At 42.3% G+C, this 23,352-nt stretch overlaps 1 protein-coding gene across 3 annotated transcripts in view; it reads right to left on the bottom strand.

The window, feature by feature from the left end:
- The window catches only part of KIF5C (kinesin family member 5C), a 72,754-nt gene that overhangs the window by 6,642 nt on the left and 42,760 nt on the right, over nucleotides 1-23,352 (bottom strand). For all 3 annotated transcript variants that reach the window (XM_033164439.1, XM_033164431.1, XM_033164448.1), the window contains 12 exons: nucleotides 19,159-19,334; nucleotides 17,991-18,059; nucleotides 13,969-14,175; nucleotides 11,565-11,711; nucleotides 10,010-10,198; nucleotides 9,776-9,893; nucleotides 7,853-7,929; nucleotides 6,330-6,439; nucleotides 4,060-4,161; nucleotides 2,983-3,043; nucleotides 2,211-2,282; nucleotides 1,147-1,251 (listed from right to left, as the gene is read on the bottom strand). In XM_033164439.1, the coding sequence (XP_033020330.1) occupies nucleotides 1,147-1,251; nucleotides 2,211-2,282; nucleotides 2,983-3,043; nucleotides 4,060-4,161; nucleotides 6,330-6,439; nucleotides 7,853-7,929; nucleotides 9,776-9,893; nucleotides 10,010-10,198; nucleotides 11,565-11,711; nucleotides 13,969-14,175; nucleotides 17,991-18,059; nucleotides 19,159-19,334 (1,433 nt within the window). The remainder of the gene's footprint in view (nucleotides 1-1,146; nucleotides 1,252-2,210; nucleotides 2,283-2,982; nucleotides 3,044-4,059; nucleotides 4,162-6,329; nucleotides 6,440-7,852; nucleotides 7,930-9,775; nucleotides 9,894-10,009; nucleotides 10,199-11,564; nucleotides 11,712-13,968; nucleotides 14,176-17,990; nucleotides 18,060-19,158; nucleotides 19,335-23,352) is intronic.

The following is a 23,352-nucleotide window of genomic DNA, read 5'->3' as shown; positions in this document are numbered from 1 at the left end:
CTGCCAGGCCCAGGGCGGCTAACATCATAAAACTAACACAGTATACAAAGAACATAAAAGCAGGCAATCAATTAATTAAAATACATCTTAAAATTAGTTCAGAGCAAATTAAAATCTGGACAGATGGCAGTCCGCGGTAGTCATAATTGCCACTGCATTTTGTAATGACACATTCCTGATATGTTATTGAAATGCTGAGTGCTGAAGCCACATGCAGCCCAATGGTCTGTCAAGATACAACTACTATTAAATTAACTTTTTGCCAGGTTGAATTTCTAGGTGTTAATTTTTATTTTGTGATTTCTCAGCAGGATGAGGGGTGCTTCTAAATTAAATTTCGAACAGCAACTTCAATGAATTTAATGACACAAAGCGGAGATTAAACCAACATGAAGTAAATCTTTAGCTAGCCATTTCAAATCTTTGACCTACTTCACAAACCATGGTAAACTATGGTTAATGGTTTACCATGAGTACATTGATTATGCCTACTTCATTCTTCCCAATGAGTGTGAGGAAGAAACAAAGAAACCTGGCTTGGCATTATGTCTGAATTGGAGAATGTGGCTCCAAACAAACCATTACCTGCAGCTAAGGTCTGGTCTTGGCTTAATGATCGCAGTTTGAAGTTTGGATGTAACACTAAGCCATGGATTGTGGTTTCTCCCCCCCCCCCCATCATGCTAGGAGGGAGGGAGGAAGTGGGCACAGCTGGTGCATTTTCAGTAAACGATTAACTGTGGTTTATCATGATGCATCGATATTGTCAGTCACTATGTGATTTTTCATAAATTAAGTTTCGAAGTTCACTTTTTAATATATAATCATCATATGGTTTTTTGTTTTATCAGTCAGGGGAGCTGTATTCTGTGGTCAAACAAGACCACAGGAAGCCCACAAAGTTGACTGGGTTATGTTTTCCTCTCCCCCAACCCACCCCCGGGCTTGGAGGTTGGGGGTAAGAATGGTAATGAACTATTTGAAATATGAAACACAAAGCAAACATTTATGCCAGGTCTTACAGATTGGAATATTTCAAATAAATTATTGGGATGCTGTGGTGGCCAAGAAGAAGAAAAAAGAAATAATAAATAATAATGATGATGATGATGATGATGATGATGAACAACACCACAATTATCTCACCTGCTTGTGAACCTTTGTAAGTTGTTCCAGGTTGTTTTCCAGAAAGGAGATTTTCTGCTTCTGAGCAGCACTTCCACCTCCATCATCACTGTCTAGTTCAACACTCTGTGAAGACAAAAAGCCAAATTAGAAATGAGCCTCTGAATAAAATGAATAAATAGTGACTGAAAAGCTCTGAAACTGTGCACAAGTCCTTCCTAGAAAGCATTAGAACTTCAACAGTGTGCCTGGTATTGAAGCTAATCGAAACAAGAAAACTAAACATTTTTAAGGTTCAAGGTGACACAACAACAAACCACAGTCCCCAAATACTAAAATGAAAGTGACGAGATAATTGTGCTCGGGTCATGCCTCTATGAGCCCTTGCAGTAGGCCACTCCAGCAACAAACAAGGGCACCCCCTCCTTTATATGACAACCCTTCGCCTTTACCCCTCAAAAGGAGAGAAACCTCAATGTTCATCACAGTTTACATTTATGCATTTTCATATTTTCATCATAACATCAAAAATTACTCAAAAGCATGATATGGGCCTCTGGTAGTCTTTGGAAGGCAGCTTAGGCATAACTGATTTACGTATATCATCATTAACTGGCTGTAATGCTGCTATGAATATCATGGTTTCTACTGCGGATCTTTGGAATGGATTGTTAACGGCAATATCCAGTAGTTCCCTAACTTCCCCCCCCCCCAGAGAGCACTTGAAAATTGCCACGGGTCTTGGCAGACCACTTCTGCAAGTTGTGGCAATTGTAATGCACTGTGCTAGAGGCTGTATAATTTGTAATTGTATAATTACACATATGCCATGGACCCCTTGAATGAAGGCCACTGTTAGTCCTTAGAACTGTAGTTTGGGAACCCCTGGCATAGCCCATTAGTATAGCTGCATGTCTGTTTGCAAGTATTTAAACACAGCCAAGGTGCACAGGCACTGCACTGCAAGGTGCATACATTACTGCTAGAGTGCTAAGCGTGTACATACATACATACATACATACATACATATGTAAACCTAAGAAGACTTTTGCACAATTATCCCCTCCCACAATATCTCAACTTACTTTTTTCACCCTGGTGGTGAGGTCTTGAACAAAGAGTCTGCGCAAGTTATGGAGGGTCTGGAGCTCTCTAGCCTGTAAACAAGTTTAAGAAAGCGTTAGCTTAACAATGACCTATTTGAAATATGAAACACAAAGCAAACATTTATGCCAAGTCTTACAGATGGGAATATTTCAAATAAATTATTGGGGCGCTGTGGTGGCCAAGAAGAAGAAAAAAGAAATTGACATTAATGCTCCGTTTAGTAATTGGTATTCCTCAGCATACGCTAAATTAAATCTCTTAGTTCCTTATACATTCAGCATCTAGACCTTGAATTGAGCCCAGCAACATTCAGGCAGCCAGTACAGAGCTGGGAGAATGGGTGTTATATGACTCTGGTTTGATGCACTAGCCAAATGAGTCCCTTGCTTTCTTCCTCCATGATATACAAGGCAGCAGCCGTCAAAAGGAGGGACGTTCACAATTATGACTCACTTGAACAGGCCATCTATATGAGCCCCTATTGTTCATTTTAAGAAACCAAGGCATTCAGACTGAACCCATAGCTGTCAACATTTCCCTTTTTTAAGGGAAATTCCCTTATTCCAAATAGGATTCCTCACAAGAAAAGGAAAAAATTGACAGCTATGGACTGAACCACATATTTTCAAAAGAAACAAAACAAACTAAAGGGAGCATACAAAATTCAAGTGTGAAATAAGTAGTGCCATCCCTAGTGACAACTTTTCTTTTTTCTTTTTTAAAGAGAGACAGTGTAGATTTAATACATACCACAGTTTCTTCCAGTCCCTTAAGATCTTCTCTTGCTTGTTCCCTTTTATCGTTAAGCAGTCTAGGCAGAGAAAAGACACTGCTCAACTCAAAAAATTAATTGGAATAATGTAAAGTTTCCAAGCGAACGAAACAAAAATGCTCACCTCAGCCCACTTAGGCTTTCCTCAAACTAGAAACCAACACCAGTGCCCATCTCCTACCAAGCACTCCAGAACTCCTGCATTTTAAAAAGCTGCATCACAGAAGGAACTTGGAAAAGATGCTGCTTCTCTATATGTTGCAGTGTATGCAAGGTGGGCAAACAAATAACTGGAAGCAGCAAGGACAACAGCAGCACTCCTCCATCTGATGTACCAAGGGAGCGCAGTGTCTTTCCTGCCCAGAGAGAGGCAGGGCAGGCAGTTGTGGATACTGCAACAAAAAGGGTCCTTGGTGGCACTGTAGCCACAACAGCTACTGAAGCATAACCATCTGTGATGGTAGCCATATATTATATGCAGCCACAGGACTCAGCCTGTTTCAAGAATAAATAGAGAAGCATTTCCCACACATTTTTACATGGGAGGTCTGGCGCGAACAGAACACCCAGCAGAATTAGCACTGTTGCAGGTGCTGGATAATACTCATTCTGCACTTGTTAGAAATCTCTCTTTTAGTTTAGCAGCACCTATGTACACTTTGGAACTCCCTGCCTATTGACATCTGGCTGCAATCTTTTCACGGCCGGCTTAAAACATTTTTATTTAGGCAAGCCTAGCCAGACATGTAGAAGTAGGCATGTGTTTTATAGCTTACTGTTGGTTTCAATCAAGTTATGAATGTTTTAAGTACTTGTGTGTGTTTTTAACTGCTCTTTATTGGTATTTTTAATGTTTTGTTTTTGTAAAACTGATCGGAGGTTCTATTACCATCAAGCAGTACATAAATTTTGTTATGTAAAATAAAGGTCAATTTTCCTTATGTTTCTGTCCTGGAGTACTGTGTTATCATAGGGGGCCAGGATTGGTTGGATGCAACATTATTGGAATGCAAGATATTAAAGAATAATAAGAACAGATTGCCCTGCAAACTTACATTAGCTTCTCCAGCTTCTTTTCCCGTTCTTGATCTTCTGCTTTCAATCTTTCATAGTCCAAACTCAGTTTTTCTTGTTCCAGCTGCAGCTTCTGATTCATACTGAGACAAAAGAAAAGAAAAAGGTCACCCACAAGGGATGAAAAGAAACTCTCTGTTCAAGAAGCCTTAAAATTAGTCAACACTTATACATTTAATAAAATCCCATCATAACAGAAAGACTCTGACTCTACACAATAACTCTCTGGGAAATTTTATTGATAAGACATCTTGCTTCTTTAGAGAATTCCCCTTTATACACATCAGACAACATAACACAATACTTACCTTGTTACTGATTCTCTCTCAGCTTATTGACATGCATCCAAAACATAAAATGTCAATTCCTCTCTACAAGTGTGGACTTAATGCTAACTATTTCAAAAGTCAAAAAGCCTAGATTGGGGATGAAAAGCCTGCAGCCCTCCAGATATTGTTTGGACTCCCAACTTTTGTAATCCGCAAACAGTACGGCTAAAGGTCAGGGATGCTGGGAGGTACTGTGGAGAGACCCTTGCGGCTGGTTTTGAAATTGCAGCTAGTACAGAATGCTGCAGCCCAGCTTTTAGCTGGAGCCACCCCGTATCAACATATTATGCTGAAGCTGAAAACCTCTGCACTAGCAGCCAATACATTACTAAGCTAAATTCAGGATATTGCTGTTATAAAGTCCTAAACTGCCTAGGACTTAGGTTACCTGAAAGACCACGTTATACATCTGCCAGATTACTGGGATCACCTGGAGAATCCCTTCTGGCCGTCTCATATTTGTTTGTGAACTAAGGATTCTAGCATAGTGGCACTAGTAATTTGGAACACTGCTCCTTTGGAAATCAGGCAAGCACCTACAAACTTGGTGCTTCATCACCTGCCAAAAACATTTGTTTCACCAAGCTTTGCAGAATTAATTTGATTCCGTCTTGGCCATTGTGATTCAGTCTTGGTATTCTGTGATTTCATGATTTCATGATATTAGAATGCTTTTATTTGAAATCACCATGAACTTTTATTATTTTTGTTACTTACTAATCCACATGTAATTTCTCAAGGTGATGTGCACAATATAAGAAAAACAGCTAAGATACGGTTTAAAGGAACACAGAAAATGTAAGCAAATGAACTGGGAAATGATCAAAGGAGGCACCCATGGCAAAGTCTTGTTCATCCAGCTGGGAAAGCTTCTGGTGACAAAAAATGTCTCCAGTTTGTTTCTGGAAAGCAGAAGTAGTGGGCACCTGTGACCTACTTGGCATTTAAGGGATAAGGCAGGTAAGTTGGTCCTGAGATGTATAGGGCCTTATAGGCTAGTACCAACACTTTGGCCCAGTGCAGACTGGCAGCCAATAAGGTGATATATGCTGGCAGTAGTTTGCCTCCACAAACAACCTAGCTGCTGAATTCTGCCCTAGCTACAGCTTCCAGACCAACCTCAAGGGCAGCCCCACATAAGAGGCAGGAAGTGCACTTAGCATGAAAATGTCCCTTTCCCATTCATTGTTTTACATAATCTTCTTGCTAAAATTTGTAATGGGGGAAGCAAACCTCTGACTGGATGCTGGTTTTAGTAATATTATATTCGTTTTTTCTATTTAACACGGCTTTCATGTGAACAGTTGATTGATCATGATCAGATATTCATCATCCTCTCCTCCAATTTTGCCACTGCTTTTTTCCTGCATCACTGAATTCAGTAAGGGTTTCTTTCACTTTTTCACTTCCTAGTTATAAGCCTTGGTCTCAGCTTCCCTACAGAGCTGTATAGAACAGCCCCTTTCCTATTCAGCACCCACCGCCTATATCCATTTCAAGCTTTTCCTCCCACTCTTCTTCATTTCCATCATCTAGCTTTGCCAAAGTCAAAGCTGTATCATCCCCAATCATTTTGACATAGTTTCTTAGTAGCAGTTTCTGAAGCAGTCTTAAGTCTGTTCAAACATTTATTACACCATGTGATTTATAAAGCAAAATAACTGAAAATATTTCTAGCTTTCAAGTCTTTGAAATTCATTAAATGCAGTTTTCAGCACTTCCTTTGCTCAGTATCATTAGCAGGAGAATAAGAAAAAACCCTGAACAGACACATCCGCAGCAATAGGCCTGTGGGATCCTAATGAGATGTTTGCCAATAAAACTAGATAATAATAAGTCATCAGCAGTTTGCAGTTGTGTGTGCAAAGAGAAGGGGGGTGGATGGAAGGGAAAGCCAACAGGAAAGCAAAGCATGATCTTACTCTCTGATCTCGTCAATGGTTTTTTGCTTCTCCTCAATCTCATCTCGCAGCCTGGACAGCTGCTTCTGGTGAGCTTCCCTGTGACTCTCCATCTGTTGCTCTAGTGTCTTCTGTTCATAAAAGAGAGAGGTGAATAAAATTACACAACTTTGCCTTTTTGATCGTGGCTTTGCCCAGTATTTCTGAAGTAGCTCAGAACTGCATATATTCCCATGGATTCCTCTTTGCTTTTTTATTGAATATTAACTTGCTTGATACAAATTGATTCTGCCTTCTTTAGTAAAAACTCCCACATGCATACACCACCAGCTACACGTATTTGTGTCAACCATGGTCAAACCTATGGATCAAACCCCCACTTAGAATACACAGGGGTGCAACTAATTCCAGCACTAATGCTGTACCAACATGTTGTCCTTTGTGTTTGCCTGGGTGGCCAATCTGTTGCCCTCCATTTGTTGTTAGACTCCAACTCCCATCAGTTCCAGACAGCATGACCAAAAGTGAAGGATGATTTGAGTTGTAGTCCAGCAACTTCTAGAGAACAAATTGTTCCCCACCCCTTAGGCCCTTAAGGTAAACAGATGACCTGTTTGCTTACACCAGCACTGGGCATTAACAGCAGTGTACACAAGAAGTGCCAGGGAATATAATCGTTTATAGAAGCATGCTGTAAAACGGATAATTAGCAACTTAAGTCAGGGATAGCTAACCTGTGGCCCTACAGATGTTGTTGGAATCCATCAGCCCAGTCAGCATGGTTAGGGCCAACAGGAACTCCAGTCGAACTTTACCTGGAAGGACCACAGGTTCCCCATCCCTGACTTAAGGCCTGTGTTATAGAGCAATGAATGTTCAGCTAGTATAATTTGTTGGATGGGATCCATATGCTTTTCATTTTATTACAGGGGTATCACACTACTCAAATACTCAAGCTGCATGTTACAAATATAATGAGCACTTATTGGACAGTTCCTGTGACTTCACAGCTCTACAAGTCCTATTCCACCCAATCCCTACGTACAAAAATGCAATATAGTTTGGTTGTTTTATGTTGTTGTTGGCTGTGCTCCATCAGCATCAAACAACTCACTCAGCTTCTTCGCTACCATTTCAAGAACATCAATGGGATTTAAACACACACACATTTGCTTGCTGGCTGTATGCTCCCCTATTAGCAATGTCTGGACAGCATCTAGTAGATAAAGTAAACCTCAGCATACCTACCCTCTGCACTCTTATGCAGCAAACCCATCCTTCCTTTTAATTGTGTGAGCATGGAATAATCTGCAACTGGTATGGTTAGTATAAGTAGCTACCAAGAATATAATACAACGGCTTAAAAAAAACAAACCCAACCCAACAACACACATTTGGTAGGGAAGCTCTTCCACCGCACGGCAAGCAGAACAGATTTCTTAATGCACACATGTGCCTTTGACATACTGTTCAGAAGTACAAAGCAACATTACACGTGCACTTTGGTGAGAAACTGATCTCACAATTGTATTGTACAATGTTACCTTCATTTCCTCTGCATCCTGCAGCAAGGTTAAATGCTCCTTCTCTTTATCTTTGAAACTGACTTCATGCATTTTTTCTGTTAAAACAAAAATTAAAGCTGAGCAACTCCTGTTTAATTTGATGCGGTTTAAACAAGATAGCATTCAGGGCCCTAAACAATCTACCTCTTCAAGCAGAAGACACCACTTCACATATTTCTATCTCCTGGCATTTGGACTTGTTTACAATGGCAACAAAACCTAAGGGAATCCATTTCCCGCATTAACAGCTGCTTCATTGGAACAAGCTACATTTAGCCTATGATTTCCAAGAGGTGCTTTGTGGGGGGGGGGGGAATGGGCACCATATCCAGTCCCATCTGTCTACTAAAATAGCATATTGTATGTGCTAAGACTTTTTCTCTCTCTCTCTCTATAGCCTGCTCATCCCAGCCACTGCTAGCTCAGAGTGTAGCAGTCCTTCCTTAGGGCCAATTTCCAAGACTAATTCAGAATGCCAGGAACATTATTTAGCTGCAGATCCATGGAGATTTCAGCACATGAATGCAAATCAGCATTGGAGGGCAGGATATAAATCAGGGGTGGGAAGCCTAAGACTTTCCAGATGTTGCTGGCCTACAACTTCCATCACCCCGACCATTGGCCATGCTTGGGGGGGGGGGCTGATTGAGGTTCAAGTCTATAACAATATATGGAGAGCCACGGGTTCCACACTCCTGATATAAATCTTAGAAGTCTACTCGGCCTCTGGCAGCCCAACAAAGTTGCCATGAGAAGGTTGAGTTTTGAATCATGCTGTACTGCACTAACAACACAGGATTCTCACATGTTGAATCAGATGATAAAGGATGCTTATGCAGCACATTTATTCTGCATTGCAAAAAAAAGTCAGATCAAATAAGACATTGCAAATGCCTCCAAAGAAGCACTGCTCCACCCAGATCAGACATGCCATTAGCCTTAGCCGGTCTGAAATGCTACTTGAGTCCTCAGCAACAAGGATGGTGGTTGTCCTGACTCCTGCCTGAAACATGATAATAGAGGCTCTTCCCTTGCGAGTCAGATAAATATCTTTATTCAGGGAAGTTAACTGGACAGGCTCTGAAGCAGGCGCAGTGTAGGACTCATGAGTTCAGGAGCCAGGCAGGAAGTTCAGGAATAGATGGAAGCAACAGAGATGTCTCCACATCCCTCCAGCCAGGCTTTTAAAGATGAGGCATGGTGATCTTATGCACGAGACCCTCTTGCCTCACAGATGTGTCTACTTCGTAGGGGCACATCCCATCCGGACGGGTGAATCTATTCCCATCTATGGAGGCAATGCCTGGTCCTCAGAGGCAATGCCGCATCTCGCCTTCATACTCCTTTGTTCATCTCCCTCTCAACCATCCTCAGCAGCCGGTTGATGTTCTCTACTCCACAGGATAGGCAGAAAGGGGATAACCTACATCCCGCATTCAATTCCTCCTGCTTCCTCCTCATCCAACTGAGCCTGCCAATCCATGTCCGATCCCAATGGAGCTGTAGGGCTCATTACAGTGGTAGGAAAGAAGGTAACTGCAACAGAAAAAGCCTCACCAAAATTCAGCATCTCCTGAGAAAAGCAGAAGAAAGCTCAAGGTCACATACATTTAAAGCGCTGTTGTACCACATTAACTGTTATGGCTTCCTCCAAACAATCCTAGGAACTGCAGTTTGTTAAGGGTGCTTAGAGTTGCTAGGAGACCCCTCACAGAGCTACAATTCCCAGTTCCATTAACAAGCTGCATCTCCTAGGACTGCTTTTTTGGGGGAGGGGGAAGCCATGACAGTTTAAGTGGTGGAAGAAAACTTTAAATGTACGGTGCGGATGTGACCCAAGAGGGCTGTTTTCAGCTCAGAACAGGGAAAACCTAAAACTGGGAACGCTTGAAAATACTGTACCTTGAGCACGCAATTTGGCCAACTCCTCATTAAGTGAATCCTGTGACTCTTCTAGCTGCCTTCGTTTATGCTCCATGTTCTGCATGTAGTCTGTGAGAGACTTTATCTTTGCTTCATGCTTTGAAAGACGTAAGCGGGAAAAAATATATATTTAATTTGCACAGAAGCAAATTAATTGGACTAGTTAGCGGGTGGGGGAAGTGGAGGGATAAAAAGAGAAAGCACTCTAATAACCTGAGAGATAAGGAGTTGACAACCGGCAAGTTCCCTCTCGCTGGCATTCATCTTCCTGTTGGAGTCTATCTGGGCACTTTCCAGCTGCTTGCTACGGTTCACCAGAGATTTCACCTCGGACTTCATCTTACTGATGTAGAGCCTTGCCATGGTGAACTCCTCCTCAATCACTCCATTCACATCTGCTAACTGAACATCCAAAACAGCTGCATGGTGAACATGTACCAGTAAATTCAATTTGTTACTACTGTGATGTTCAACTCTGTTTTCATTAGGCAATGGAAATCAGCCCGATTTGTACTGGTCTTCCCTTACTGCCAATGATGCTGAAGTTCTGAAACGCCTTTTCCAATAGAGGCTCACCTTGCTCAGTTCTAGATGCCAAATTTAAGGTATTAAAATCTATTATGTCTTTTAAATGGCAACTAGCAGTGGTGTTGTTGTTTTGAAGCATTATGCAGTATATATTCTAAAGTTGGAAAGAAAGACGCTTGGGGAATTGTCACCATCCAGCTCCCATAGAGGCCTCTCTGTCCCCCAACGGCCATCACAGGGACATCTGAAGGACCAATTTGCCCTCAGGGGACTGAGAAGCAGTAACAGCTTGTTCTAAAGACACAAGTTGCCTTTTCCATTATATTGTAGCTTCTCTCTCCCCCCCTCCAAAAAAAATCAATACTTATTGTTTAATAATCTTATGTATAATCTGCTTTGTAAGGTTTGACTGAAAAGTGGTATATAAATAGCATTGATAAATAAATACTTCATTTACCAGAAGACACAATAGGCATTATGGTAAAGGTAAAGGTAATGGCAAAAGACCCCTGGACAGTTAGGTCAAGTCAAAGGTGACTATGGGTGCAGCGCTCATCTCGCTTCAGGCCAAGGGAGTTAGTGTTTGTCCACAGACAGCTTTCCAGGTCATGTGGCCAGATGACTAAACCACTTCTGGCATAACGGAACACCATGACGAGTGCCAGAGCGCACAGAAATGCCATTTACCTTCCCGCCACAGTGGTACCTATTTATCTACTTGCACTGGCATGCTTTCGAACTGCTAGGTTGGCAGAAGCTGGGATAGAGCAACGGGAGCTCACCCCGTTGCACGGATTTGAACTGCCGACCTTCTGATCAGCAAGCCCAAGTGGCTCAGTGGTTTAGACCACAGCGCCACCCGCTCCCCTTAACAATAGGCATTATAATAGATTGCTGGATACCCCGCTTTTTATTTAGATCAATGTAGACAATATTCAAAATCTAGATATCCCATCCAGAAATGCTTGGACGTGCCATGCAGAAGTTTCTCAGCTCACAGTAGTTTTCCTGTGAATTTCAATGTATTTTATATGTTTATGGGTTCAACTTTTAAATGAAAGGACCTATCAGCAAGTCCAGCCCTTTAGACACACAAACTGGCTGGCAAAATGAATTGGGGAAAAGTTTACTTGTTCATGAGTTTCACGTGCATCCAAGAACATACTAAGAGAAACAAGCTTTGCAGTCCAGCCTGCCAATGAAGTTAGACAATTCCATTTAAAAAAAAAATCCAACTTACCGTTTTAACATCATTAGTACCAATGATTCCTCCAATCTCGCCAAGGTCCTTAAGCAGTAAATTCAAGATCTCAGTAGCTCTCTTCTTCTGATGTTTACTGAGTTCTTGCAACTGTCCCAACTCTCTCTGTGTAGTTGTCAGGGCAGACTGAAAAATAATATATGAGGCATATATGCTGGATAGCAGTCAACACCTCACACTTGTTGCAGCAATTGTACATTTTTGAGGTTAAGCTGGTGTTTACAGCATTAAAAGTTTGTGTTCTTGAACACCCAAGGATACAAACGAAGGAATCACAGACAACCTATGTAGCTGTGCCACCCTCAATAATGAATTAAACACAGACACTAAAATACTTTATACTGGTACCACCAGAAGTTCCCGTGTGGTTCTGCATGTAGTCCGTTCCTAATGCCATTAAGTACCAATCCAGAGATTCAGATAGGGAATTGTACACTAGAATTTGAACATGTGGAACTCTACACAAGAATATGTCTTGGTACACAAAATGCCTCTTTACACGCAGCCTCAGCATTTCCCACAGTTCAAACATCCCAGGTTTCCCTTAAACCCACTCACTATGAAAACTACTCAAATCAGAGCACGCACACCTTACACCCAGCCCCTGCTGGCTTCTAAGTAGTAGCTAGAGGTAAAATCACTAGAGATAAATCAGAATGGACCAAGTTGGAGGTGGGTGAGGATACATCATTGCTTGTTTTTAGGTTAAGGGCTGCTGGTAAAATCCTCACAGAAAACAAGCAGCAGCAACCAAGAGAGCTTTTTAGAATGTCATGAACACATATAAACTGGAAGAACTGCAATGTGTATTATAGCTGTAAGATTGCTCTTTCCATCTCAGACTCCACCCTACATCTTCACTGCTGAGTAACATGCCATTGGTCTCCCTTTCACAGCTACATCATGAAGACCAGGCATTGAGCTTTCTTTATTTTTAATAACAGTGTAAGCAAGCTACTCTTAATTTCTCTTGAGATTGTATTCTTTCAGCAAAAACCATTCAATGGTAACAGGGAAACTTCCTTCTTCCATTCTCCTATCCACCCTATTTCAGCTAATGTTCTTCCAATTAAAATCCGCACAAAGTAACTGCTCCCCGGTGCACATATGCAGAGGAATGGTACTCTGCCTTCTCATATGTCATGGCAGAACATACATAAATGAACAAAATGTAAAAATGGATGCACCAATTTTTTTATTATTATTATTTCCCTACTCTTAATTCTGCAACTGCATACAATATGTGTTTCTGTGGCATTCTCCAATATGTTGTTCACTACCTTGAACACCATCAATAGTACAAGTTTGCATAGGATGTAATTAAAAAATATGGTTTTACCCTTAGCACCTGAAACAGGTCACTACTTTGTGTTAGGGTATTCGTACAGACCGAGCTGCAAAAGCAGCAGCGAGGCTGGTATAACTTGTGTTTTTCCCATGAGAAAGACAGCTGTTTTGTCTGCTTTCACAACCATGTGATGTTACTGTATATCTTTACTTTCACTTTCAGTTCTGGCTCAAGAGATGCTAGATACGTTACTGAGCTGGCAAGCAGAGACATACTCTGCATCTTATCTACAATAAAATAGTTTAGCCTTAATGGCTTGTGTGTGTTGTTCTTCACGGTGGGGAACAATCGCATATCAATGTGCTACTGGACTCGAGTAGCCAGGAATGCACTCAGGCTTCGTCCCTGCCTGGGGGGTCAGTCTCACAACTTGCCCTGAGCTGGACGTTTGCTAACACTTTGGAGTATAGCTAATCCTCATAATCTCATTCGTACTTGTTATAATCCTTTTTCCTCATTTCCTAAATGGGGAACAAATATTTGAGACACGCTGCCTTAATTGCTCATTGAGTCTCTGGCCAAGCTGGAATATGAACCCAGCAATTGATAGGACTACTGCACTGGCTCTTGATGTGGGTGTGGAAAAGATTGCTAGAAGCTAAAGAAGCAATGTAACAGCATACAAGGTAAAGAGACAGAGACATTAAAAAAACCAACCATAAATCAAGACTTGAAGGTATTTTAGTGAACTTTGTGGTGGCAATAGCACTCTACCCCAGTCTACCTCAGAATATAACAGCATGAAGTGCAGACAAATGCGAACATGAACTGGCTGAAAGCTTACACACACTTACCTAACAATAGGGGCCACTGGACTCAGTAGTATGCACTGCTGAGTAAACATTAATAAAATCAAGCTGCACTCCTTATGTTTGAACAGCTAGTTTTAGAAATCCACAGCTTCTCTTGAAATTAGGAAGATATCATTGTTGATTCTAGAATGCATTTCCAGATTTCCAGAATGATGTACATGTAGGCACGCATGCACACGCACACACACACATGCACACACACACAGAGGAGGATTGTTCTTACTGTTTTCTGTGCAAGTTCATCAGCTAGCTGTTCATTAGCTCTCAGCTTGTCCTCCACTTCCTGTGACTTCTGGTCATAATTAACAGCCAGTTCCTCCAGAGCCTGAAGAACTTCTTTCACTTCCTCTTTCGCAGCTTCATTTTCAATCTGGAGACGAGTGAGTTCCTCTTGGATCTTATCATAATCTCTCCTAGTGGAAGCCAAAAGCTACAAAGAGATGAAAACATTAAGACTGTGTAAATCCTGGGTTAAAAGGAGGACCGATATGACATAGGCAATGTGAGTGAAAATGGCATAAACCAGACATTGGAAATAGAATTGGAAACAGGAGATGTTTGTGGGGGTGGGAAGGAATCACTGAAACATCTCAGTGAGAGCAGAAGAGAAGCAGGGCTTGTTAACTGCCCCAACTCTTCTGAATATTCCATATGGCCATTGTTAATAGTCATACCTCGGGTTATGAATGTTATGGGTTGCGTGTTTCCGGGTTGCGGACCGTGCCGAACCTGGAAGTACCAGAATGGGTTACTTCCAGGTTTTGGCGTTCGTGCATGTGCAGAAGCATAAAATGATGTCACGCGCGTGTGCAGACGCGGCACTTCAGGATGCAAATGCTGCAGGTTGTGAACGTGCTTCCCGCACGGATCACGTTCGCAACCTGAGGTATGACTGTAGAATAAATTATAACATGCTTACGAGTAACAAACTGTAATTCAGGGTTTAGAAGAATTCTAGTATACTGCATGATACTCCGCAACAACAGAAGCAGGAATGTTGCTTGCTCTCACATAACAGTACAAGAGTGGGTTGAAAAATTCTTTTTATTTACGAATTATATTTCTCAGCAGCCCCATAACTCAGGTTCTCTGGGCAGTATACATAAAAACCATTAAGAATAGATAATTGATCCACCAACTCAATGTGATACCCTCCAGACACTGTTCATCAACACTCCCATCAACCCCACTAAGCCAAATCCTACTTTGCCCACTTCCCAACTGATCACACTCTTCTGAATCATCCCTACACTAAGAGCAATCTTCAGTACTTTAGAAGCACCCAGTGAGAAGCTTTTAGTCTGCCAACCCCTGTGGAAAGCCAACACTTCCTCCATAATTCAAAAGGTTATCGTTCAATAAAAAAGATGAGAGAAGTTTGTAAAAGGTCTTTTGGACATAAATAGTTCATTATGTGTTGAACCATGTATTTTTGTGAATGTGCATCTAACTTGTGAACACAATACCCTCTATATTTTCACCTACTCGTCAACACATGAGACACTTGTTATAGAAAGCCATGGAGTCTACGAGCATTTAGACCCAGAAGGAGGTAAAGATAAGCCTACGAATTTGGATTAATCCTATCTGAACTTATAGAAAGTGGCATTTCTGAGATAGTAGGCCATGTATTCCAGTCACAAAGCTTAAAAAAGTTTCAATAAGCTATCCTTGCAAAACGGGAAGATATCAAAAGAATTAATCAGCACAATATTAAAAATCTGTCCAGAATAAGGGTTAGAACTGTGATCACACCAAGTGAACATAACAGACTAAAAAGCAGACCACATCAACACATCCATTACATCTAGCTTCTACATATACACAAAACTTTAGCCTACATGGTTTAGCAATTTTTTAAAAATGAAGGCATTCACATTCAACATACGGACTATTTAGTCCCAGCAAATGATTTTGTGATGCACAAAAAAAGTTAATCAGTGGGACTAGAATGTGAAAGATATTAGAACAGCATGTTCCCCTTTTTGTAACACTTATGCTAGCAAGCCATGAATCTGCTAGCTTAATCAGCCAGAAATAAGTGTGCTGGCTAATTAAGGAAAGCCATCATTAAGGCAGACACCCTGAAGCCCATCTATCACTGAGCTCATCACAAAGAACGGCGGAAAGCACTAGAGAATACAGTAAACAGAGAACAAAATGAAGCAAAAGCACGTTCCATTCCTAAGAAGAGAACAGAGTGCCACCTTACAAAAATTAATGGCAAAAGTTTTATGCTTTTGGTCAACAGCTAGTTTTCCTAGCAGACTGTTTGAGGAGCCTAGTACCATGATGGAGAACTTGTGGCCCACCTGATGTGGTTGGACTACAAGTCCCATTATCCCTGACCACCGGTCATGCTGGCTGGGGCTGGTGGGAGTACATATTGAAGGACACAGGGTCTCTAACCCTGGTCTAGTGCATTAATTTCCACCCACTGAAGCACTGATGTACAGTGGTACCTCGCAAGACGAATGCCTCGCAAGACGAAAAACCCGCTAGACGAAAGGGTTTTTCGATTTTTTAGGTGATTCACAAAACGAATTTTTAAATGGCCGTGACTCGCAAAACGAATCGTCTTGCGCGGTACCACTTCGGATCGTGCTCCCCGCTTCGGATCGTGCTCCCCGCTTGCTTTCCTTGCTCCCCCCACTGCGATCGTGTCCCCCGCTTGCTTTTCTGGCTTCCCCCTGCGTTCCCTGCTTGCTCCGCTGTCTTCTCCCGCCGTGGATCCTGCTCCCCGCTTGCTTTCCTGGCTTCCCCCGCTGTGGATCGTGTCCCCCGCTTGCTTTTCTGGCTTCCCCCTGCGTTCCCTGCTTGCTCCGCTGTCTTCTCCCGCCGTGGATCCTGCTCCCCGCTTGCTTTCCTGGCTTCCCCCGCTGTGGATCGTGTCCCCCGCTTGCTTTTCTGGCTTCCCCCTGCGTTCCCTGCTTGCTCCGCTGTCTTCTCCCGCCGTGGATCCTGCTCCCCGCTTGCTTTCCTGGCTTCCCCGCTGTGGATCGTGTCCCCCGCTTGCTTTTCTGGCTTCCCCCTGCGTTCCCTGCTTGCTCCGCTGTCTTCTCCCGCCGTGGATCCTGCTCCCTGCTTGCTCCCCTTGCTTCTCCCGCTGTGGATCGTGTCCCCCGCTTGCTTTTCTGGCTTCCCCCTGCGTTCCCTGCTTGCTCCGCTGTCTTCTCCCGCCGTGGATCCTGCTCCCTGCTTGCTCCCCTTGCTTCTCCCGCTGTGGATCGTGTCCCCCGCTTGCTTTTCTGGCTTCCCCCTGCGTTCCCTGCTTGCTCCGCTGGCTTCTCCCGCCGTGGATCCTGCTCCCCGCTTGCTTTCCTGGCTTCCCCCGCTGTGGATCGTGTCCCCCGCTTGCTTTTCTGGCTTCCCCCTGCGTTCCCTGCTTGCTCCGCTGTCTTCTCCCGCCGTGGATCCTGCTCCCCGCTTCCTCCCCTGGCTTCTCCCGCCGTGGATCCTGCTCCCCGCTTGCTTTCCTGGCTTCCCCCGCTGTGGATCGTGTCCCCCGCTTGCTTTTCTGGCTTCCCCCTGCGTTCCCTGCTTGCTCCGCTGTCTTCTCCCGCCGTGGATCCTGCTCCCTGCTTGCTCCCCTTGCTTCTCCCGCCGTGGATCGTGTCCCCCGCTTGCTTTTCTGGCTTCCCCCGCTGCCGATCGTGCTCCCTGCTTGCTCTCCCCGCTCACCGGTCGCTCTGCCGCTTGCTCTGCCGCTGCTTTCCCCGCTCGCCGGCAGGAGGCTTGGACTTTTTTCCCATAGGAACGCATTGTTTAAATTTCAATGCATTCCTATGGGAAACCGTGCTTCGCAAGACGAAATTTCCGCAAGACGAAAAGACTTGCGGAACGAATTAATTTCGTCTTGCGAGGTACCACTGTATCTAGGTTAGCAACCAGAAGACTACATTTGGAATTTCTCAGTGGGGTCTGGATTTGACCGAAGGGTCTCCAGTGTTACTGCCTCCTCTTTTTAAAGCTAGTAGCACTTCATTAGTATGGGCACCATTTTCTTTTAAAACAAAAAAAAAACAAGAAAAATATTCCAAGTTGCAGAGCAAGATGAACTGAGGAAAGGCTGAGCTTCTTTCTGCCTATTAGCAAACAAAACCACGAATAGCAAATGAAACATCAGTTGAATGAGGTTTAAAGTGAAGGTTAGGATGGTGGGGCAGGGAGAAGATATAGGGAAATGCCCATTTTAAAAGGTCATAATAATTATATCTTAATAAAATGCTTTGAGCTAATATTTACCTCATCTTGATCCAACATCTGCTGCTTTAGTTTCTCTGCCAATTGACTCTGTTGATTGATTTCGTCATCCTGCAACAGGTGAAAAAATCTATCAGGAGCTTCTCCCCCTTTTTCTACATTTGTTAAAGTTGGAAACCAACACAAAAAGGATGCAGTATTGGAGTGGAAATAAATAATTAGATAAACTTTACAATATAATCTGCAGAGTACCAAGTTTGTTTGATCATTGTGGGGAAAATATTTCAGTCTTAAAAGACGCCAGAAGCCATAAATCAGTCCTATCTGGTTCCTTTTTTCATGAATACAAGATCAACTGCACAACACTAGCTGATTCTACAGAAGAAAGAAATATCCTTCAAAGCAGACACAAAACCGTAACTGGCTTCATCCTGCTTTCTTTAAATCACCTGCATAATGTGGTTGTAAACATTGCCTGAAATTGGAATCTGCTTCTAGTAACAGTGCCATTTTATATAAATACACTACAGATTTATAACAAAAAAAATCCCTTCCTTTATTAAGTGAGAATTCATGCAATAAAACTGCTGATAGTATAAAGCACACAAGTTGTTTCATATAGGGATATGACATATATTATTTTCCTTTGTTGTTTGCTGTTTAAAACAAATTGTTTCCCCCTCCTTAGCAGAAGCTCTTGCTTTCGCAGAGATAAAAAGAAGCATGTGCTTCCTGTATATTCCTGAACATTTATCCAAAATCAAGAAAGAACTTAAAAGTGTTCAGTGCAATATATAATTATACCTGCCCCACGTGCCAACAAAATCACCCCCTCTCCTTTGCTCTCTTAATGGCCCATCACCTTTCTATTCTATTGTTCTCTTAATGGCCCATCACTTAGGTGATTACCCCAACATAGGAAGCTAAACTGATGGACCCAGGGATTCAAGAGGGATCTGGCGCCTCCAAATCTCATAACTGTACATATGGCAGGGACAACACTATTAGTTGTTTGAAACTGGCAGGAATGGAGTTCGGTTAACATTTTTCAACTGTAATGACCACAAAACTTGTGAGATTTTACACCAACAGTTTTCTACTGTGTACACTTCGAAGCATGTGGTGGTTTCGATGAATAAAAAACACTCTTTAAACAAAATCTACAGTAGTTTCCAAGACATAATAAGTTGAAAGGAAATAATTTCTAAACCTTATCATCCAATTGTCTGTAGAGACTAGTAATCTCTTCATCGTATTTCCTCTTCTCCTCCGTTGTGATACTGGCAACAACAGGTGCAATATTATCGATGATGGGTGTATTGTCACATGGTTCCAAATTCTTTTGGTCCTTAGCACTGATCTGTTCATCCTCAGGAACAGCCTCTCCTGCAGACACATCTCAATACAATCAGTGATAATACAAAAAGTCCAAAAAGCAAGGAATCAATATTTAAGCTTCAATGTCCTTTGGAGACTTAAATCTACAGTCCTTATAACTTCAGGCCTCCATGCCTAGTGGTCTCTCAGAACCAGCTGAAATAAAAGCCTTAAGGATCATAACTACATTGTCAGAAGTAGCAATCAGAACTACGGTGGAGTAGATATACAGAAACAGCAGAACAACATGGGGCAACATTGGCAGTCATTCTGCCAGCCCCATGTTTCAGACCACATTTCATTATTCCTCCAAATAACCTATACATCTGGTTACTATGAGCTATATCAAAGTAGTCAGAAAAGCTCTTAAAAATAGTCTTCTACTCTGCAATGTTAACATTGAGTATATTCAAAAAGTCTCATGTGAAACCTTCTCTCCATACTAGAGTCTCTCCCCCACCCACACCATTCAAACAGGGGCAGCACAAAAAAAAAACTGCAGTAGCAAACGCCCTATTATGATTAATGGCAACTCACTTGGAAAGAGAACATACTTGTGTTCAAAAATCCAATATTTGAAGTCAAGTGCTAAATCACAAGTGCATATTACAACTAAGAATTTTGTGTTTGCTTCAGTAATGAATATAATTAACCTTTAGACTACTGACTCACTGAAAAGATCTAGAAACAGAACTGAAGGTGGTTTTTAAGGGGCCTATAATTATGGAACAAAATTTTCAATACTTTTTATAGGTATTTAAATTTTATTTTGTTTTTTTTTAAACCCATCCTCTACAGCCCTCTCTGCATTTCATAATTAAAACAGAAACTCTTTGCCGCTGTCTGGAAGAAGGGGGGGAGGCGGGGTTGAATCCATTAGCATTAGCTCACTGAAGTCTGACATGATCACCACCTCCAAAATTACCTTATTTTCCTCTTTTCCAGAGGGCACGGCAATAATTGCTCTTTATGTTACTATTAGCAACAGAATTGCCGTTCCCTATGTATCGAAGTCCTATCTGGGGGGGGGGGATTGTGAATTGGAAATATTGTGGGCTGTGGGCTGCAGCCTGTAGTGAAAGAGTTAAATCTAAATGTTAAAATCCTATCTAAGAAATAGCCACTACTTCACGGTCTACATCCCAGGAAAATGTAAAACGGAATGCTTGTTTTCATTTTGAAAACGCTGAAGTCTTGGCAATGTTCTCCCGCTCTGATGCTACACCTACCCAAGATCAAGGGCTGATTCACACAGAGAAAATGAATGTGCGGCGGTGAGGAAGATACTCACACATTCCCACTGGCCGTGCCTGTTCAGCCTGATGTTCACACGTTGAATGGAATGTTGGAATGGGAAGAGAAACGTGCATGGCCGATCCATTTAGCACATACCAACAATTTTGAGAAGACTGAGTAGGGAGGCACAATGCTATGCCCTTCACTACTATGAGAACACAAGAAGACTGCTGGGTCAGGCCAACGGCCCATCTAGTCCAGCATCCTGTTCTCACAATGGCAGGCCAGATGCCTGTGGGAAACCTCAAGTAACACAGTTGAAGCCTTGCATGAACCAACCCATGGATACAAAAAGTGCAGGCTGCCAAGGTGGGGGGGGGGGGGAGGAAGCAGGGCCCTTCTGCCAATTCTAACCTTAAAGGCAATTAGAAAGATGATAGTACTTTGCACTCCACACTATCCAATATGCCGCTGCATAATTATATGGACAGCCTCAAAAAACCAAAAAAAAACTTATTTAGCCAATCCTGATTTATTTAAGTTCCTTTATTGCCTGCTGTCTCTTTTCCTATATGCTTTTTTTCTTCTTACACATTGGGTGGAAAACCCTACCACAATCCTGCGAACCACTTTCTGCTAGGCCAACTGAAATAAGTTGGTCTGTTTCCAAGGTTTCTTCTGTAAATATTTCACTTGCAGGCAGTTCTGGTAACACACTAGAGAAGAATGCCTGTCTCTTTACAGTTGAAGGCAGCAATTCCGGAGGCTATGTTTCTATTTTTGACAGCACCAGAAAAGTTAAAAGAGTGGCATGTCTGTATCACTACAAGTGTCTTGGATACAAATGCTTTCAAAAGAAAAAAGAGAATCGGGTTTAATTAAGCACAAACCATCTCAGAATTTGTTCCAGTGTGTGCTTTCTGCTATTAAAGAAAATAAGCTGCTTATCATTTTCACAAGTTTATACAGTGGCAATCGGTAGAATGCCTTCCGGGGGGGGGGGGTTGATGTTAGTTTTTAAAATGGTAGAAGTGTAAAGCAAAGCTGTGCCCCTGTGGTGTGGTATAATTAATAATAATAATAATAATAATAATAATAATAATAATAATATTGATGTCTGGGGCTGCAGCTCCCATTAGTCCCAGCCACCATGGCCAGGGCTGTTGGGAATAGTAGCACAACAAAATCTGGAGAGCCATACGTTCCCCATCTCTGGTATATACATGCAAAGGTCATTAACGTTTGCCCTTTCAGCTTTCCCTGCCTATCCAAGTTGTGTGCAGATGGTGGTGGCTACCCAGCAGTGAGGGGGAAAGCTCCCTTTTATGCTTGAAAATAATTTACTGCTACATTGTCCTGGCAAAATTAACCTCAGCTCCTGGTATATGTAATGCCATTATTGTTATATTTAATTTTTAAACTGTAGGCCTAACAATATACGAGGAACCCACCCCATATGTCTCTTGCACATGGCAGCAGAGTGGCTGGGAAAACCCTGTCAGATGGGCGGGTATAATAAAACAAAAGGAATATTCTTTTTTTTCTCCCCTTCACAACTGAGTAACACACAACCAATATTCACATATTGGGTTACAGGGGGGGGGACTCTTTTGTAATTGGAGCCCTTCTCCGTCAACAACACATTGTATGCTACTATGGAGGTTAACAACATCAGACAAAATAAAAATAATAATGCATCTATAATATTTACAACATACAAATGATGCTTTCAGGGGAAACGTTGTGATCTCAAGACTGATTGTTGCTCAGACTGGTATTTCTTTTTTAAGTAGTGAAGCATTTGCTTCTTCTGTATTATCAATATGTAGGTCCAATAGTTTTCTGTCCGACAGAGAAAACCATATAAGCAGAATGATGGCATGACGGTGAATAAAATAAAACTCATCAAGGGCACTATCTAAGTAAAAAAAAAAAAGTGCAAGGACTTTAAGCTACACAATAGAGTTTCCCTGCCCTCAGATTTGGGGTTGTCGTGTGAGGAGATGAAGTTCCAATGCAAAGCTTAAAGTTCTTGAGCTAGTGGGACCATTCAGTTGGATACAACGCCAAGTACCGTATATACTTGAGTATAAGCCTAGTTTTTCAGCACACTTTTTGTGCTTTAAAAGCTGCCCTCGGCTTATACTCAAGTCAACCATTCCTTAAGAAGTGTACAAGAACGGTGGTTCTTTACTCTCCCCAGGCAGCTTGTTCCATTCCTGAACTGCTCACATAAATGCAAACTTTAGACCCCAGAAGGCAGAAAGCCTATCAGTTAAGGAAGTATTAAAACCCCACAGGTGCTCACTTTCCCTGGCTCCTGCTTAAACAGGACAGGATCCCAGCCTTCTCTGTATAACACAAGGGAACATTGCACTGTGAGTTAAACCACAGAGCCCTAGGGCTTGCTGATCAGAAGAATGGCGGTTTGAAACCCTGCGACGGGGTGAGCTCCACAGCAGCAAAGGAGGAAGAGGAAGGAGCAGCCCAAAGGGCTGCTTTGGGCTGCTCGTTCCTCCTCTACCACAGTGGCAAAGGCGAACCGGCTTATACTTGAGTCAATAAGCTTTCCCACATTTTTGTAGGGAAATTAGGTGCCTCGGCTTATATTTGGGTCGGCTTATACTCGAGTATATACGGTATTTAAATTCCTACAAATGGAGTTCATTCATTAAAACCTGAACCACATGTTATCATACCTGCATGGAACTGTGGCAATATTTAACCATTTTGTAGACTCTCATTCCATTTCTCGGTTAGATCGCTATCCTAACTCCACTTACCAGGGAGT

The sequence above is a fragment of the Lacerta agilis genome, chromosome 1, assembly GCF_009819535.1.
Source record: "Lacerta agilis isolate rLacAgi1 chromosome 1, rLacAgi1.pri, whole genome shotgun sequence".
Taxonomy (NCBI): Eukaryota; Metazoa; Chordata; class Lepidosauria; order Squamata; family Lacertidae; genus Lacerta; species Lacerta agilis.
The sequence above is the reverse complement of the archived record's forward strand: the minus strand, read 5'-3'. Positions and strand labels throughout refer to the sequence as shown.